The sequence below is a fragment of the Odontesthes bonariensis genome, chromosome 8 (assembly GCF_027942865.1).
Source record: "Odontesthes bonariensis isolate fOdoBon6 chromosome 8, fOdoBon6.hap1, whole genome shotgun sequence".
NCBI classification, from domain to species: domain Eukaryota; kingdom Metazoa; phylum Chordata; class Actinopteri; order Atheriniformes; family Atherinopsidae; genus Odontesthes; species Odontesthes bonariensis.
In genome coordinates this window covers 36,590,035-36,609,060 of record NC_134513.1, presented here as the reverse complement: position 1 = coordinate 36,609,060, position 19,026 = coordinate 36,590,035, and the positions used below count along the sequence as shown (strand labels likewise).

Genomic DNA, 19,026 nt, shown 5'->3' with positions numbered 1-19,026 from the left:
TAAACAGTCCAAAATCAATGCCGTGTGCTAGCTGAACACGGAAGAAGCGGGACCAGCAGGTGTTTCTGTGCGCGGTTCTGGTTTTGGTGGTCCGATCCGTGTGATGGAGCATATTACCGAGCATGTTGGATGACTCTATCAGTGTCGTGTCCAGGTCGGTCCAGTAGAGGCGCCGCTCTGCGTAGTCGATTGTGAGGCCGTTGGCCCGGCCCACGTCGTCCACCAGAGTGATGCGGCCGGTCCCGTCCATCGCCGCCCGGTCAATCTTGGGCTTCCCGCCCCACTCGGTCCAGTACATGTACCTGCAGAGAACAGGGTCAGAACAGATTCTATGACACGAACCAGACCTGCTGGCTGGATATAAACTCAGCTCATCTGATCTGCAGTTCTTACCCCTCAGCTGGATCTAGCGCCAGAGCTCGGGGACTGTCCAGGTCCTTCCAGACCAGAACCTGCCGGTGCTGCCCATCCAGTTTGGCCACCTCGATGCGGTTGGTGCCGGTGTCAGCCCAGTACAGGTTCTTCCCCAGCCAGTCGACCGCCATCCCCTCCGGATAATCCAGGCCGAACTCTACCACGTGTTCCAGAGCGCTGCCGTTCATGAAGGCCCGGCTGATGGTCTGTGAAGTCACACAGCGGGTCAGAACCGGGTCTGCTCACACATTCACCCCCTGCTTCCACTCGGTTCTAAACCCACCTTCAGAGTGATGTCGGTCCAGTAGATCCGATTGTCAGTGACGTCGAAGTCGAGCGCGGACGCCTCCTTGACGCCGGTGAGCGGGATGGCCACGTTGTTGTTGTTGGTCTCCAGGGAGATGCGGCGGATGTCCGTGTGGCGGGAGAAGAGCAGGAAGGCCTCGGGCACGATGCAGGTCCTCATGTCGGCGATGAGCTCCAGACCGATGGGGCAGCCGCACTGCACGCCCTGCGGCTTGTAAAGGCAGAGGTGGCTGCAGCCGCCGTTGTTCTCAGCACACGGGTTTGTTCCTGGAAATCAGAAAAGCACACTTCAAGATCCACCAGAACCGAACAGAAGGTCTAAAGGCTGGAGTATGGCGAGCAGAACTGAAGATGGGACCGTGCGACTCTTCAAAGCCGATTCTTTTCAGTTTGAACGCGAGGTTAAAGCAGAATGTAAGAAGGTTATACCCCAGGCTCCTCACTCCCGATGATGTCACTCACACCCACATGAGCCCAGCGTCCTGAACTCACCGAAGACCTGGTGCATGTTGGCGGCCTTGAGGCCCATGAGGTCGGGCAGCTGGTCGATGATGAACTCCCTCTCGGCGGTGCGTTTGTGGACGCGCTCGATGCTGCGTCGCTGCCAGTCCGTCCAGTAGATGTAGTCCCCCAGCAGGGTGAAGCCGAAGATGTGAGGAAGTTTGTCCTCCACCAGCACCCGTCGACCCGTCCCGTCCATGTTCATCACCTGCAGACGCGCAGAGACAGAAGGAAGTTCAGCTTTAAACCGTCAGAGGAGGATTCACCACGATGTGACGACGGACATCATCCAAATCAAATCATAGTCAACTCTTACTTTAAAGAACTCCGTCTGTAAGTGAAGGGCGCTCTAATTTCAGCTCCATCTAATCCACTTTTTAGTAAAAGAAGCTCATCGTGTTTTAGTTTCAGAGGACAAAAGAGAAGAATCAAGGTGTTGCAATGGTCCAGTCAGAGTCCAGACCTCAGCCTGACTGAGATGCTGTGGTGGCACCTTCAGAGAGCCGTGCAGAAACCAAAGCTGCAAACCTCAATGAGCTGAAGCAGAGCTGGAAAGAAGAGTGGGCCGAGATTCCTCCTCAGCCATGAGAGGGACTGATAACGTCTGTTACAGTTAAATTTAAGAGCTTTTAAAGACCTTTATGAATTAATTATTTTATTTTTATCCATTTTAGCTATTGAAGATGACATTTTATTAAATAGCTTCTGTTTGACTATTTCCTCTCCCTTCGTATAACTGCGTGCTGTGTAGACCGTGCAGACCGAGCAGCAAACACCGTAACAGGCGAGGCTGTCGGCAGCAGGCAGTGATATGAAGGAGAGAAAATAGCGGCAGGCGATTGTGAGGTCTGATTTTTTCTGGAGAACGATTTTGTGATGCAAACGTTTTACTCTTTTGAACGCATATTGTTCTGAGAAGCAAAACGCTTTATTTTTATGTGGCCCCTGCCAACTAGCCGGACTACAACCCCTGGCAAAAATGATGGAATCACCGGCCTCGGAGGATGTTCATTCAGTTGTTTCATTTTGTAGAAAAAAAAGCAGATCACAGACATGACACAAATGGCAACTTTCTGGCTTTAAGAAACACTAAAAGAAATCAAGAAAAAAAAATTGTGGCAGTCAGTAAAGGTTACTTTTTTAGACCAAGCAGAGGGAAAAAAATATGGAATCACTCAATTCTGAGGAAAAAATGATGGAATCATGAAAAACAAAAACGCTCAAACACATCACTAGTATTTTGTTGCACCACCTCTGGCTTTTATAACAGCTTGCAGTCTCTGAGGCATGGACTTAATGAGTGACAAACAGTACTCTTCATCAATCTGGCTCCAACTTTCTCTGATTGCTGTTGCCAGATCAGCTTTGCAGGTTGGAGCCTCGTCATGGACTGCACAAGGAATGTTTTCAGTTTTTGCTCTATGGCAAGATGCATTATCATCTTGAAAAATGATTTCATCATCCCCAAACATCCTTTCAATTGATGGGATAAGAAAATTGTCCAAAATAGCAACATAAACTTGTGCATTTATTGAAGATGTAATGACAGCCATCTCCCCAGGGCCTTTACCTGACATGCACCCCCATATCATCAATGACTGTGGAAATTTGCATGTTCTCTTCAGGCAGTCATCTTTATAAATCTCATTGGAACGGCACCAAACAAAAGTTCCAGCATCATCACCTTGCCCAATGCAGATTCGAGATTCATCACTGAATATGACTTTCATCCAGTCATCCACAGTCAATTCAATTCAATTCATTTTTATTTATATAGCGCCAAATACAACAAATGTCATCTCAAGGCACTTAGATAATAAAGTCCAATTCAAGGAATTCAATTAATTGTAATCATAATTATTCATAAAATAATTCAATTCGTTCACATAGAGCCAATTCAAACACAATTTCCTAGCTAAGGAAACCAACAGATTGCACTGAAACCTTTTTTTTCCCTCGGTCCAATCTCCCGTCCTGAGCGTGCCTGAGGCGACTGTGGAGAGAAACGACTCAGTCCACGATTGCTTTTCCTTAGCCCATTGTAACCTTGTTTTTTTCTGTTTTGGTGTTGATGATGGCTTTCGTTTAGCTTTTCTGTATGTAAAGGTTTCTTACAGTTCGGTCACAGACTCCAGTTTCCTCCCATTCGTTCCTCATTTGTTTTGTTGTGCATTTTCGGTTTTTGAGACATATTGCTTTAAGTTTTCTCTCTTGACGCTTTGATGTCTTCCTTGGTCTACCAGTATGTTTGCCTTTAACAACCTTCCCATGTTGTTTGTATTTGGTCCAGATTTTAGACACAGCTGACTGTGAACAACCAATTTCTTTTGCAACATTGCGTGATGATTTACACTCTTTTAAGAGTTTGATAATCCTCTCCTTTGTTTCAATTGACATCTCTCGTGTTGGAGCCATGATTCATGTCTGTCCACTTGGTGCAACAGCTCTCCAAGGTGTGATCACTCCTTTGTAGATGCAGACTAACGAGCAGATCTAATTTGATGCAGGTGTTAGTTTTGGGGATGAAAATTTATAGGGTGATTCCATAATTTTTTTCTCAGAATTGAGTGATTCCATATTTTTTTCCCTCTGCTTGGTCTAAAAATGTAACTGTTACTGATTGCCACTGCCAATTTTTTTTCTTGATTTCTTTTAGTGTTTCTTAAAGCCAGAAAGTTGCCATTTGAAATGACTTTAGTTTTGTGTCATGTCTGTGATCTGCTTTTTTTCTACAAAATGAAACAACTGAATGAACATCCTCCGAGGCCGGTGATTCCATCATTTTTGCCAGGGGTTGTACCTTCGTCAACGTCAAGGCTGTATATATATATATATATATATATATATATATATGTATATATATATATATATATATATATATATATATATATATATATATATATACACACACATACATACAGTCTAGGTAAATAAGACAAATACACACACTGAAAAATTAGCTTAAAGAAATGGCATGTCTATCTATCTATCCATCTATCTATCTCTCTATCTATCTGTCGTGAAAGTTGAACGCAACGAAGTTTGTCTGAGCCAATCTCAACTTTTTCATTAAATTTTTTTAACTAAATGTACAGAAACATGTGGCATGTATACACAAAGGTAAATCAGGTTGCACATGTTCAAGGGACAAATAAGGTTATAAGATGAAAGAAAAAAAACTAGCCAATCTCAACTGTTCGGTTCGACGTACAGCTAATCGCAATGTTTTTTTTGTTTTTTTTTAATTATTTAAACATGTCACATAGACAGAACAATGACATACTTCAAAGTAAACAGTTTGGTTTTTTAACTTCACATATTCATACCTCCACATATAGTAAAAACTGAAAGAAAATAAATTATTGTAGTGTGGGCTCAGCCAATCACAATGGACTCCCATTCAAGCGTACAGCCATATTGTGTGACGTGTACAACAGACGACGGACCCCGAGCCGATCTGGTACCTACAACGGTTTCAGTAATAAAGGAGCATGATTTGCTCTGCGTGTGCTGATCATGTGCAGACTGGATCCACTTTATGATGAAAGTAAACAAAAAGGTGGAAAACTTTCCAGACAGCCCGTAAACCTCCAGAACCAGATTCCAGCAGCATCAGAACCAGCCTGGTCCAAACAAAGCAGCAGAGCGGTTGCGTGCCGCCTCACCGGGAAACACTGCACATCTGGGGGGGCATCGAGTGGAGACTGAGCGCGCTCAGAGCGGCCCGGCCGACCTGGCAGCACATCGCAGCGCCGCTAATTACAAGCAACAGCCCAAGTAAACAAACAACAGCAGCATGTGTAGGCCACACCCACCCAGCATTCTTCTGCTCTGTCTGACGGCTCAATCAGACAATGTCACTGACCTTAAACACACCGTTAGAACTAGTTTTTATTATCTTCTAACCAAACAAGGTTTCTGTTTCCTCTCAGGCCCTGAATGCACCGGCACAGGTACTTTAAACGCCTTCTGGGTTTAACATCTCAATATAACACTCATCCGTTTCCATGCCAACCACAGCACGAATGAGAGCAGCTTTATTGGGACTTCAGCTGCATGAATGTACACCGTCCCCTCACCAGAAGATGCTTTAACATCTGTAGCTCAGACCCTTCCAGCCTCCAGTGACTGAACTATGGTCCAAAATCACACAACTGACGCAGAAACTGCAACATAACATCATCTAACCCAACCCTGGAAGTTATTCAGCACCCGATTGGATCCGATTCATTTAAGATTGACGATCTGTCGGTACACTTTCAGAATGAGCAGATAAAAACCCATTTAACAGCTATTTGATCAGTTCTAATGGAGGATAACAGAACTTTAATGATCCTATTCATTCAATTCAAATTCAAATTCAAATTCAAATTCAATTCAAAAATACTTTATTTATCCCAGAGGGAAATTAAATGTTGATGTAACTCAATTAAATCAAGGAGTTATTATAGATGCTGATGGCTGTGGGCAGGAATGATTTCCTGTAGCGGTCCGTTTTGCATCCAAACTGAAGAAGCCTTTGACTGAAGAGACTCTGTTTTCTGATAACAGTCTCATGGAGAGGATGTTCAGGGTTGTCCATAATTCTCTTGATTTTATGCAAAATCATATTCATCAATACAATCTGCAGAAATGTGACGTATTTCAGAAGTTTACACTTTGGCTTTAAAGGAGAGATGTGACCGGACTAACTTCCCAACTAATCCATGACACAAGATGCTTCATTTTGTTGTTTTGGAGCCTCTTTTAAAGCTGCTTTTTAAACGTTTTAAAGCTTCACATCACCCACTTTTGGCTTCTTATTGCCCTCATCATGCTAATATGTGAATATTTAAAAAGATAAAATCTCTGAAAGCTGAACGTGACACATCCTTGCTGTCACCTGATCACCCTATCAGGGATAAAAACTGTCAAATTATGCAGCTCTCAGATCAGATTTACAGTCGTCACATGTTTTAAGTGACCTCCTGTGAGTCAGAGGCAGTTTTTTATGAACCAATTCTTCACAGAACCGAGAAGTTTCAGATGTTATCTGAGCAGAAAAAGTTTTTCAGGTCATCCTCTTTGCTGAAAAACATCCCACGAGCTGAGAAATCTGATCTGAGGACACCTGAGTTCAGGCCGATAAGATTCCTGAAACATGCCGAGAAGCTCCAAGTGTTAGCGGTGGAAAAATGTCAGGAATCTGCAGAAACTCGAAACCAGCGAGGCCTGTAATCTGCGCAGCATCCGTCCACCCATCAGCGCCGCGTGGAGCGCCGCCATTCGCTGGCGGCAGGACGGCCCCGCGTGGCCGCCTGCCATCCTTCAAAACATCCTCCAACACTCAGACTCGCAGGAACGTGGAGGATAAATATAAAGTGAAGTTTCCATCCTCAGTGCGATGGCCTCAGCCAGAAGGTCTCCGCTGGTTTGGGAGTTTGACCGCAGTGCGGCAACGGTTTCAGATTCTGGGTCTATTCTAAACAGAGCCGACCGCAGCTGGAGTGCAGGCCGCAATCGGAACCAGATGTGGGCTCTCGCCGCAAAAACTAGGTCCTCTGAGGAGGAAGAGGCTGAGGGGAGGGAGGCCGGCAGGGGCCCCGCAGAGGGGAGCTCAGGTGGGGCCCCACCACCCCCAGAAGAGGGAGAGCAGAGCAGTGAAAAGCAGCTCCAACACGATGGGAGGCGCGTTTCAGACCGGAGCGTCAGGACGTCTCCTCCCAGCTAAGCCGATGGTCGGCGTGAGGCCGAAGGTGGAAGCCTGACGACCAGCTTAGAATGCTCAGACACAAACAGGACTGATGCGTCCTCCTCAGAGCGGGGGCCTTCTAAAATCAAGTCTGAATCCAATGTGAATGGGAATGAATAGGCCAGGTCTAAACAAGACCAGGAGTTAAACCGGTTTAAAAAAAACAAAAACTCTTTAAAGCAATTAAAAACAAAATGTCCAAAATCAATCTAAAACCAAGGCAGAAGTGCTCTAAACCCCGCCTAAAAAGTCTAAAGAAAGCCAGGACACAACAAATCTGAATCCAGTCTAAACCGAGACCATAACCAGGTCTAAAGACAAATGTAAAACTAGTTCAAACCAAGCCTGAAGTCATGTTGTCTTTTTAAAGATATGGTTGTTTTAGATGTTATCAGCTGTAAGGCAGCTAACAGCTGATAACATCTAAAACAACCATATCTTTAAAAAGACAAAAACATCTGAATATCAGAGCTGATTTAAAGGTTTCTGGGATTTTCCTGCTTCTTTAAAGGGGACGTACTGTGTGTGAAGTGGGCTCATAGATCCTCCACCCAACTTCATCTTCAGATGATGCTGCATTCACTGTCCCTCAGAAGTGGGATGTTTAAGCTCTTTTGCTTTGATATGAACATCAAATCATGATCATGGTTAATTCTAAAATGTACTTCGGTGTTTAAACATTTCTGGAGCAGAACCACCAGCAAACCAAACACCAACCTCGATCTTGTCCGTCTTGGCGTCTCCCCAGTAGATTTTGCGTTCATCATAATCGAGAGCGAGCCCGTTGGGCCAGCCCAGAGACGTGTTCACCATGACCAAGCGCTCCATCCCGTCCAGGTCGGCTCGCTCGATCTTCGGCACCTCGCCCCAGTCAGTCCAGTACATGTACCTGTGACACAGAAGCAAATGAAGTGAAACCAGAGTTGGCCCTGACCAGCACGGACGTTCTCCTCTCCAGGCGTTAGACTCACCCGGCCACAGGGTCCAGTACGATGGCTCTGGGCTCGTCCAGGTCTTCTGAGATCAGGATCTTGCGCATGGTGCCGTTGAGCCGGGTCACCTCGATGCGATCGGTCCCGGTGTCGGTCCAGTAGAGGTTACGGGCGATCCAGTCCACGGCGATGCCATCGGGATGGTTCACCTGGGATGTGACCACAAACTGCGAGTCGCTGCCGTCCAGCTGGGAGCGGCGGATGGCCTTCACGTCGTCGTCCGTCCAGTAGATGTAGCCCTCCACCGGGTCGTAGTCGATGGCGATGGCGTGGCGGATGTCGTCCACCTGCAGGATGATGTCGGTGAAGTCTGGCGTGTCCAGAGAGATCCGCCGCAGGTCTGTCCGCCGCGCCAGCAGCAGCATCTGAGTCGCACCTGAGGGGGAGGAGCATCACCACGGTCAGGTTGGCCATACACAGAGCTGCTCTGAACCACATTTAGATGGTTCTACAGTGAGGAACCTCGGAGTTATTTTTGACCAGAATTTATCATTTGACTCGCATATAAAACAGGTTTCTAGGACTGCCTTCTTTCACCTTCGTAATATTGTTAAAATCAGGAACATCTTGTCTCAGAGTGATGCAGAAAAACTAATTCATGCATTTGTTACTTCAGGATTGGACTACTGTAATTCTTTATTATTGGGCTGTCCCACATATTCTCTGAAAAGCCTTCAGTTGATCCAAAATGCTGCAGCCAGAGTTCTGATGAGAACTAACAGGAGAGATCATATTTCTCCAGTTTTAGCTTCTCTTCATTGGCTCCCTGTTAAATTCAGAATAGAATTTAAGATTCTTCTCCTTACATATAAAGCTCTTAATGACCGAGCTCCATCATATCTTAAAGATCTCATTGTAAGATATTTTCCTAACAGAGCACTTCGTTCCCAAACTGCAGGTTTACTTGAGGTTCCCAGAGTTTCTAAAAGTAGAATGGGAGGCAGAGCCTTCAGTTATCAGGCCCCTCTCTGTGGAACCAGCTGCCAGTTTGGGAGGCAGAGCCTTCAGTTATCAGGCCCCTCTCTGTGGAACCAGCTGCCAGTTTGGGAGGCAGAGCCTTCAGTTATCAGGCCCCTCTCTGTGGAACCAGCTGCCAGTTTGGGAGGCAAAGCCTTTAGTTATCAGGCCCCTCTCTGTGGAACCAGCTGCCAGTTTGGGAGGCAGAGCCTTCAGTTATCAGGCCCCTCTCTGTGGAACCAGCTGCCAGTTTGGGAGGCAGAGCCTTCAGTTATCAGGCCCCTCTCTGTGGAACCAGCTGCCAGTTTGGGAGGCAGAGCCTTCAGTTATCAGGCCCCTCTCTGTGGAACCAGCTGCCAGTTTGGGAGGCAGAGCCTTCAGTTATCAGGCCCCTCTCTGTGGAACCAGCTGCCAGTTTGGGAGGCAGAGCCTTCAGTTATCAGGCCCCTCTCTGTGGAACCAGCTGCCAGTTTGGGAGGCAGAGCCTTCAGTTATCAGGCCCCTCTCTGTGGAACCAGCTGCCAGTTTGGCTTCAGGAAGCAGACACCCTCTCTACCTTTAAGACCAGGCTTAAAACTTTCCTTTCTGATAAAGGTTATAGTTAGGGATGGCTCAGGTGATCCTGAAACATCCCGGCCCACAGCAGTTAAGCTGCTGCTGCAATCTGGTTCCAGATTGATGGTGAAAGTGACACCAAATATAAATCAATAAGCTTATTTCATCTACAACTTTTTAGTAGTTTTAGCTGATGTGAGATAAACAAACTATCCTGCATTTCATCAAAGCCCTGATGCAATAGCTTCAGAACTTTTAGTTCAGAGAGATATTCTCCTGGAGCCAGAAGAGAGGCTGCAGATTCACAGCCAAACAACAGACTTGAGGCCTTCATCTCAGTCTGAGGCGGCGGCTCGCTGCTGCAGACCCACACGAACCCTCCACCGCAACAGTTAAACCCCGGCAGTGAAAGGGGGCTTTGTCTGCGGGGGGAACATGTGATCCCTTCCCTCACAAAAGCCCCCCTGCCTTCAAAACTCCATCGCTCTGCAGGCGAGGGTTACCCGACCAAAAAATGTAAATAGAGGAGGCAGAGGGGGGCCTACCATGGCAACAGCAGGTCAGCCAACCGCCACCTTAAGCCACAACGAGTCGACAACAACAAGAGGGTGGAAAGAAGTGAGCGTGTTAGTGCAGTTTTTAAATTAGAGGAAAAGTTAATGAGGTTTGGCAGCAGCTCACACACTAATGGATCCAATCTGCATGTTTGGGCTGAATTCTTCTCTACGGTTACACAAGAAAGATCGTTTTGGCTTTTTTTGTCTTTCTGAAAATCAGAGATAATCTGTCAATTTCTACGTCTTTCACTGACGCACGTCAGAAATATTTGGGTCTTTTTCTGTTTCCTGAAGCCAAACAGAGCTTCCTCTGCAGGAGTTTTCACTCTAAATCAAACAGATATCAATAAACACACTTTATCAGGGCCAGTTGTGAGCTCTGAGCTCGACTTTAATACGTCTATAATCTCACTGTGGAAGGTTGGTTTATCCAGAGTGTTCCTAATGCAACAAATGAACATCCAGGAGAACTCGTTACTGCCAAAAAACAGAAAACAATGAAGAAACATGTAAAACTCACACACGACCTGCTCCTGATCAGCTCAACTGGGAGGAAATATTTGCATCTGTTGGCTGATGACAGACTCAGACTGAAGTTGTTAAATGAAACAAACTGAAGGAGGAAAACCATGTGAAGTAGTACAAAATTAGACCTACTTAAACACCACCACGGTCTCAGGATGGGACAGAAAATATCCCAGAGACTGATTTAAAGGTGACATATTGTGTACAACTCCACCTTCCTGTTCCTGGGAGCATATATCAAGGCGTCTGAGGTCACCAGCAGGTGTAAAACTCCTTCTTCCTGTTCCTGGGAGCATATATCAGGGCGTCTGAGGTCACCAGCAGGTGTAAAACTCCTTCTTCCTGTTCCTGGGAGCATATATCAGGGCGTCTGAGGTCACCAGCAGGTGTAAAACTCCTTCTTCCTGTTCCTGGGAGCATATATCAGGGCGTCTGAGGTCACCAGCAGGTGTAAAACTCCTTCCTGTTCCTGGGAGCATATATCAGGGCGTCTGAAGTCACCAGCAGGTGTAAAACTCCTTCTCCCTGTTCCTGGGAGCATATATCAGGGCGTCTGAGGTCACCAGCAGGTGTAAAACTCCTTCTTCCTGTTCCTGGGAGCATATATAAAGGCGTCTGAAGTCACCAACAGGTGTAAAACTCCTTCTTCCTGTTCCTGGGAGCATATATCAGGGCGTCTAAAGTCACCAGCAGGTGTAAAACTCCTTCTTCCTGTTCCTGGGAGCATATATCAGGGCGTCTGAGGTCACCAGCAGGTGTAAAACTCCTTCTTCCTGTTCCTGGGAGCATATATCAGGGCGTCTGAAGTCACCAGCAGGTGTAAAACTCCTTCTTCCTTTTCCTGGGAGCATATATCAGGGCGTCTCAAGTCACCAGCAGGTGTAAAACTCCTTCTTCCTGTTCCTGGGAGCATATATCAGGGCGTCTGAGGTCACCAGCTTGTGTAAAACTCCTTCTTCCTGTTCCTGGGAGCATATATCAGGGCGTCTGAAGTAACCAGCTTGTGTAAAACTCCTTCTTCCTGTTCCTGGGAGCATATATCAGGGCGTCTGAAGTCACCAGCTTGTGTAAAACTCCTTCTTCCTGTTCCTGGGAGCATATATCAGGGTGTCTGAAGTCACCAGCAGGTGTAAAACTCCTTCTTCCTGTTCCTGGGAGCATATATCAGGGCGTCTGAGGTCACCAGCAGGTGTAAAACTCCTTCTTCCTGTTCCTGGGAGCATATATCAGGGCGTCTGAGGTCACCAGCAGGTGTAAAACTCCTTCTCCCTGTTCCTGGGAGCATATATCAGGGCGTCTGAGGTCACCTGCAGGTGTAAAACTCCTTCTTCCTGTTCCTAGGAGCATATATCAGGGCGTCTCAAGTCACCAGCAGGTGTAAAACTCCTTCTTCCTGTTCCTGGGAGCATATATCAGGGCGTCTGAAGTCACCAGCAGGTGTAAAACTCCTCCTTCCTGTTCCTGGGAGCATATATCAGGGCGTCTGAGGTCACCTGCAGGTGTAAAACTCCTTCTTCCTGTTCCTGGGAGCATTTATCAGGGCGTCTGAAGTCACCAGCAGGTGTAAAACTCCTTCTTCCTGTTCCTGGGAGCATATATCAGGGCGTCTGAAGTCACCAGCAGGTGTAAAACTCCTTCTTCCTGTTCCTGGGAGCATATATCAGGGCGTCTCAAGTCACCAGCAGGTGTAAAACTCCTTCTTCCTGTTCCTGGGAGCATATATCAGGGCGTCTGAGGTCACCTGCAGGTGTAAAACTCCTTCTTCCTGTTCCTGGGAGCATATATCAGGGCGTCTGAGGTCACCAGCAGGTGTAAAACTCCTTCTTCCTGTTCCTGGGAGCATATATCAGGGTGTCTGAGGTCACCAGCAGGTGTAAAACTCCCCAAAAACACAACCCTGGTATTTATTTAGTTCCCCTTTGTCTGAAAGTTTCTCATTTAACGAGCCGTTATGATTTTCATTTCTAAAGTCATCACTCCTTAAGTTGACTCCGCCTCCTCTGTTAAGCCCCGCCCACTCACATCCACCCTGCTGGACGGATGAAGCCAGCTCCTGGTGGAAACATTACATCATCGGCATGTTTCTGATAAACATGTAGGTCTCCGAGTACAATTGTTTAATGAAGTTAATATATCCAAAGTGTTTAAACGCAGCAATTAACGGTACACATGCATTACTACGAGTCACGCTGTGTACATCTCTGGCTTGGTCCATCACTGTTGATGAGAAAGCATTGTTTGCTAGCATCTGATGCTAACTAAATTCAACAAAGAGGAGTTGAAACATGACTGAGACTGGGAGCCACTGAGCCTAAACCAACTGGTATTTAGACCAAATCCTGTCTCATACATGTCAATAAAACAGAAAAAAGGCAGAATATGTCACTTTAAACTGAACCAAAGTGATGCAGCTGACGGGCGTTCTTACCATTTCTGCAGGTCTTTCCGTCCTCCAGCAGCTGGACACCGGTGGGACAGGCACACTGGTAGAAGGGCCTGGTTGGGGAGAGGAGGCAGAGGTGGGAGCATCCTCCGTTGCTTTGGGAACAGGGGCCGTTTACTGCTGACAACACAGAAACTACAGTTACCTTCATCAATATGTCACAACATCAACCTCAGCAGCTGCCACACATCTGGAAATCATGTCTAGTCACTCTGAGGCTGTGTGACAAACCAAGAAAGACTTCAGATATCAGACATAAAGTAACGATGATCCTCACAAACCTTTCACATCTTAAACTGTACAAACAGAAACCAGCACGAGAAGATATCTGAAAACAATCATATCTAAATATGCGATTTCTTAGCTTAGATTTATAGTAACATCAGAGATTTTTGGAATTTTTATGTTCTTCAGTGGAGATGCACAGATCCAATATTTGGATCGGATATCTGTACTGATATCGAAGAAAATTTGAGTTTGGCTATTGTGACAATGGGCCGATCCACAGCCATATATTTTTATGGTTAAGATTGTTCTACTCGTGCACAATTATTAAATAAATAAGTAATTCAGTACATTTATATCTGTTTATTTGTTTTTTAAAAAAATAGGAAAGAAATGTTTCTTAAGTCTGATGTTGCCCAATCTGTACATCTTTCCACTAGGCCAGCTAATACGCAGCTATAATGTGTCCTACCACAACTATGCAGATGACACTCAGATCTACGTATCACTGACGGCAGGAGAACACGGGCCTGTAGATACATTGTGTCGCTGCATCGAACAGATCAGTGTGTGGATGCAAAACAATTTTCTCCAGCTAAACTCAGACAAAACTGAAATCATTGTCTGTGGCCCCCAGAAACAAAGAGAAAGTGTTATCAGTAGAGGTGCACCAAATATTCGGCAACCGAAAATATTCGGCCGAAAACGCAAAAAAAAAAACGCATTCGGCTTTCGGCCGAAAGCCAAATGAGTGGCCGAATCGGAGGCCGAATAGTGGCGACGCAAAATTATCCACTTCCAGACGGCGGAGTCGACAGAACCAAAGTCATCTGTAAACTCTGCTAATATGCCGCCCATTGATTCAATGCGAGACTCCGGTTCTTTTCACAGATGTTTATTAACGCCACATCAACACCGTAGAACTAAATGTTCAAGCAAACAAGTAAACAAAATAAAATACAACATTAGTTGTTGTAATTATTAAAGAAATAGCACTCTTAGCATTGTCGCTGGTACCAATAAATAATCAAAGTAATACTGGCCACTTTAGCTGCTTCTCAACCAACGGCAGAGTCATTCCCCAGAGGCAATCTGCAGGGTCAGAACTAGAATTCTTTAACTTACACTTCTCCTCTGCATCACATTCACACAGTTACAGCAAACACCACGAAGCATGGAGTAATAAAATAAAAATAAACTAGCAGGTAACATCACGTTACAGGTGCTCCTCGGTCTCTGTGTGAAGCTCTCGGAGCTAACCGGTGCTACTTCCTGTTTTACTTGTTTCAACGTAAAAGCATGCATTTCACAATACATTTTTTAAAAACTCCTGCATTTACAGCCAAGTTGAATTGTCTTCTCACCGTAGTAGTTTCAGTCCAAAATATCACTTAAAGGCAAAACACACAAACTACAAAAAATGCTGCCACTGTTCCTGAAGGAGCAGGCTACCTAGACTCTATGCCAAAAAGGACACTCAGATAATTTGTTATATTGCATGTTTTTACATTTTTGTGTTGGAACGCTTTTATAATATGTTGTATTTTTTGTTGTTGTATGAAATGAATGAAAAAAAACCCAGAATGAATTGAAAATGGGAATTAATGAAACTTATCTCTAGTTAATAGATATTAGTAATAACTTTTGAAGATTTCAAATAAACATTTATTTTCTTTGAAAAACATGTCTAAACATTTATTGTAAGGCGTAGATTTAAGCAATATTTCAAAATGGTGAAAAATCTAACTTTTGATAACTTAACTGAACTGTTATATTCGGTTTCGGTTTTCGGCCAAGTGATTAATTATTATTCGGTTTCGGCCACAAATTTTTATTTCGGTGCACCTCTAGTTATCAGTCACCTTGAGACTCTCTCTCTAAAACCTAACTATCAAGTTAGAAATCTCGGGGTAATTTTGGACTCAGACCTGAACTTTAACAGCCACATTAAATCTGTAACATCAGCAGCTTTTTACCATCTAAAAAACATTGCCAGAATCAAAGGAATAGTGTCTAAACCAGACTTAGAAAGACTGATCCATGCGTTTGTCTCCAGCAGGTTAGACTGCTGTAACGGCCTGCTCACTGGGCTCTAAACGGGCTGTAAGACAGCTGCAGTACATCCAGAACGCTGCTGCTCGAGTCCTGACCAGAACCAGGAAATACGACCATATTAGTCCAGTGCTCAGGTCTCTGCACTGGCTTCCTGTCGCTCAGAGAATAGACTTTAAAACAGCTCTACTTGTGTACAAGTCTCTTCATGGTCAAGCGCCAAAGTACATCTCTGACATGTTAGAGCCAAATGAACCAACTCGGGCTCTGAGAACCTCAGGGAGGGGTCTCCTGCTGGTGCCCAGAGTCAGGACGAAACAAGGTGAGGTTGCGTTTCCGAACAGTCTTCCAGCAGATGTGAGACAGGCCTCAACTCTGACAATGTTTAAATCCAGGCTGAAAAAGGTTATATTTAGCTGTGCATATGACACCAGAAAGTATTTAATCTGCACTGTTCACTTTTTAATTAATTAATTAATGATTATTTTTTATGTTTTATGGATTGATTCTATTTGCCTTCTTGTGGTTTTATGTAGCTGTAAAGCATTTTGAATTGTGCTCTACAGATAAACCTGCCTTGCACTAAAGAATGATCCCAGTCTTTTCCACACAATGAAACTTACTGTTTGTTACCAGAATTCTGCTGTTTTTCTGTATCGGCCGATACTAAACCTCAGATATCGTATCAAGAGGTGAAAAAAGCGGATCGTTGCATCCCTATTCTTTCGCTCCGAAGTCACCAACGTCATTGTTTTAAGGTTCACAAACTTCTCTGGCGTTGTTTTAGTTTCTGATTTTAGAGACTTTCAGCCAAAGTTGAAGTTAAAATAACTTTAAAATAATTTGAAATAGTTCAGTATCATCAATAAATCCATTAATACCACATTTACCTCTTTTAATTCTCTAGGTTTTCTAAGAACTCTCTTTCTCTAATGAAAACCACCATGTGAACAGAACCCGTCTGTAAACGTCTCAGCGTGTTGGACTCACCGATGGACTGCCTCTTGGAGCTGAAGACGTGGATGTCCATCGGCGAGAAGATGTCGGAGTGGACGATGCGCTGCTCCGTGCCCGTCTGCTTCCTGCACGAGTGGATGGAGTGGGTGTTCCAGTCGGTCCAGAAGAGCGTGTCCTCGTACAGAGTGAGGGCGAAGGGGTGAGGCAGCTCCCCTTTCACCACCACCTCCCTGAAAAAGAAACCAGACGTCAGTCACAGCTCAAAGCTCCACCCAGACGGGCTGTGCGGGACCCTGGCGGTGGCGTCTGTACCTGGAGGATCCGTCCAGGTTGGCGCGGTGGATGAAGTTGTGTTTGGCGTCGGCCCAGTACAGCTTCTGCTGGCTGTAGTCCAGGGTCAGCCCGTTGGGCCAGTAGATCTCCTTGTCGATGATCATAGAGCGATTGGTCCCGTCCATGCCGGCCCGCTCGATCTTTGGGATCTCACCCCAGTCGGTCCAGTACATGAACCTGAAGAGTGAAGGACAACGGGAACCATCAGAGGGGAGGAGCTCGGCCTGAACACAACCCCACCCACAACAGAGGCTGAGAGAGTTATCAACGGAGCGCCGGCTGCTTTGGTGCCGTTTAACCCGGTAATCTGCAAGCAGGTCTGTGAAAACCCAAGAGGTCCAATTACCCAAAAGGCTTCAGAAACATGTGGAACGGTTTGAAAGAGAACCAGAGGGTGAAACCGTGTCATCATGTTCACGTATGAACGATGTTCTTCCCGTTCTGGTGCCGTGTGGACCGGGCTGAGCATCACAACCGGACCCTGTGCCATCCAAACACCACAGACGGATGATGCCGACGCCACCCGTGAACGGGTTTCTTTCACCTTTCAAACGCCGTGGATCAGAAGTGTGTTTAAAGACAAAAACACGCGAGCTCAGCCCGAGGACATCACTAAATATGAACCTGCAGATGGCGTTTACTGAGAGAAACTCCGGCTTTATTCTGGAGCCACTCATTTAACCTGAGTGAGACAGCAAACCCACACAGTTCACACTCAGGCGCACATTACTGCTGATTTAACACATGTTCACACGTCCTGAACGAGTAAAGCTGCAACTCCTCACGTGTACGAAGCAAAAACAGGTAACACTGAAGAAGAGTTAAACCAGGGCTTGAAAACTAAATTATTTTTCAATCGTTCCGTTCCGAACGGTTCAGGCATGTTTAACGTTTTCGTTCTTGCGTTCCGCCACCAACATATCCTTCCTGAACCGGTTCGGAACGTAAAATATCGTTCGTTCTTATCGTTCCGGCAGTGTTTGGCGGGCCTATCAAGTCTACGTGTGTGGACTTTACCTTAGAATAGACGTACTCATTAGTATTTGCCCTTGATTTACACCGTAGCTCTATGCCCAAAAATAATAAATCACCGACAGCATCCAAAAACATTCAGATGGGCTAAAGCTGCGTCGACGTCACTTCCTTGATCTGGGAGCTTCAATGTAATATGAGGGTTGATCTACTACTGTAGACAACAAAGTATATGCTACATTCTACATGAATTTTCATGTTGTAGAGTTGTCAATTTATTTTATCAATGGAGAAATTGAGCAGCCTTGCTTTGTTGTCTACAGTAGTAGATCAACCCTCATCTTACTTTGAAGCTCCCAGATCAAGAAAGTGACGTCGACGCAGCTTTAGCTGCAGAGAAGCTATCAGGCTTGTGTTGATGATAATAATAAACTCCTGGACTATTTTCAAACTTCCAAATGCATCGTTTGGTGAGTACAGACCATATTTGTACTACTGTAGAAGTTTGGTTCATGGCATGTGATTTTTAGTGTGGTAATTTTGGAGATACTGCCAGGATCCATTAGCGCTTGTACTAAGCTATTCGGGATAACTCAGTAACTCAGCTGATGTTCAGCCAAGATCGGAAAAACTTCGGGTGGGCTACTTGGCTGGATGTCACGGTTCAAATGACCCTAGGGTGAATCTACTCCGAACTATCACTTAACTAGTGGATAACTAGACTAAGTAGTGGATAAAGGAAGTGATTCGTGACAGCTGCCTGCATTGAGCCTAGCGGGCAGCGAAGTGAACGCACAACCGGAAGTAGTCTTTTTTTTCCCCCCTGACAAAGGCTACGCTTTTGTGAAATTTTATAAAATATATAGAGAACGAAAAAAAAACGTTATTAACCGGTTTTGTGGATTTCAGAATAACGTTTCTGTTCCGGAACAGTTGAAGACCATTTCGTTTTCGTTTCCGTTTCTCGTAAAATTCCGTTCGTTTTTGTTCCTTGAACCGGTTCAGAGCCCTGGTTACAACAAAAACAACCATCAGACTGAACCTATTCAAGCAGCATCCTCAGAAATCTCAGCTAAAGCTTGTAAAGATGCACAGGAAGTGTCTCCACTCTACACTCTGCTGGTGGTTTGAACAGCGCCTGCAGAAGGTTCATACAGCTCTTCTCTGAGCAGGACCCCCAGCTGCAGGGCGGGCTGCTCTACTGCTGAGCAGCTAATTCCCTCTTTGTTTTACCTGAAACTGGTGCTGAGAGCCCGAAGCTGCGCTCCTCTGAAGTGGATTCAGTCTTTGATGGGATGTTTTACAGCACAAACCTCCTGCTGATGCAGCCGCCGCCTCAGTTTCCATTCCTCGCTTTAATAAGTTCTCATGGAAACATCAGGAAATCTTTTCAATGCTAAAAAATAACAAAACCTCTCTCAGTTCTATTTAGCAGGTCAATTTGTAACTTTTTTGTTTTATTAGAGAGATGTAACTATGAGGACCAGCGGCTGTAAAGCATGAAGT

General features: G+C 45.3%; 1 protein-coding gene across 2 annotated transcripts in view; it reads right to left on the bottom strand.

Moving 5' to 3' along the window:
- Window positions 1-19,026, bottom strand: part of lrp6 (low density lipoprotein receptor-related protein 6) — a 50,640-nt gene that overhangs the window by 20,321 nt on the left and 11,293 nt on the right. Inside the window, exons 3-11 of one of the 2 annotated variants that reach the window (XM_075472343.1) lie at window positions 16,528-16,725; window positions 16,249-16,445; window positions 12,967-13,101; window positions 7,924-8,320; window positions 7,670-7,841; window positions 1,213-1,429; window positions 698-987; window positions 394-620; window positions 118-302 (exon numbers count right to left, since the gene is read on the bottom strand). In XM_075472343.1, the coding sequence (XP_075328458.1) occupies window positions 118-302; window positions 394-620; window positions 698-987; window positions 1,213-1,429; window positions 7,670-7,841; window positions 7,924-8,320; window positions 12,967-13,101; window positions 16,249-16,445; window positions 16,528-16,725 (2,018 nt within the window). The remainder of the gene's footprint in view (window positions 1-117; window positions 303-393; window positions 621-697; window positions 988-1,212; window positions 1,430-7,669; window positions 7,842-7,923; window positions 8,321-12,966; window positions 13,102-16,248; window positions 16,446-16,527; window positions 16,726-19,026) is intronic. The other variant, XM_075472344.1, reaches the window with a different exon arrangement.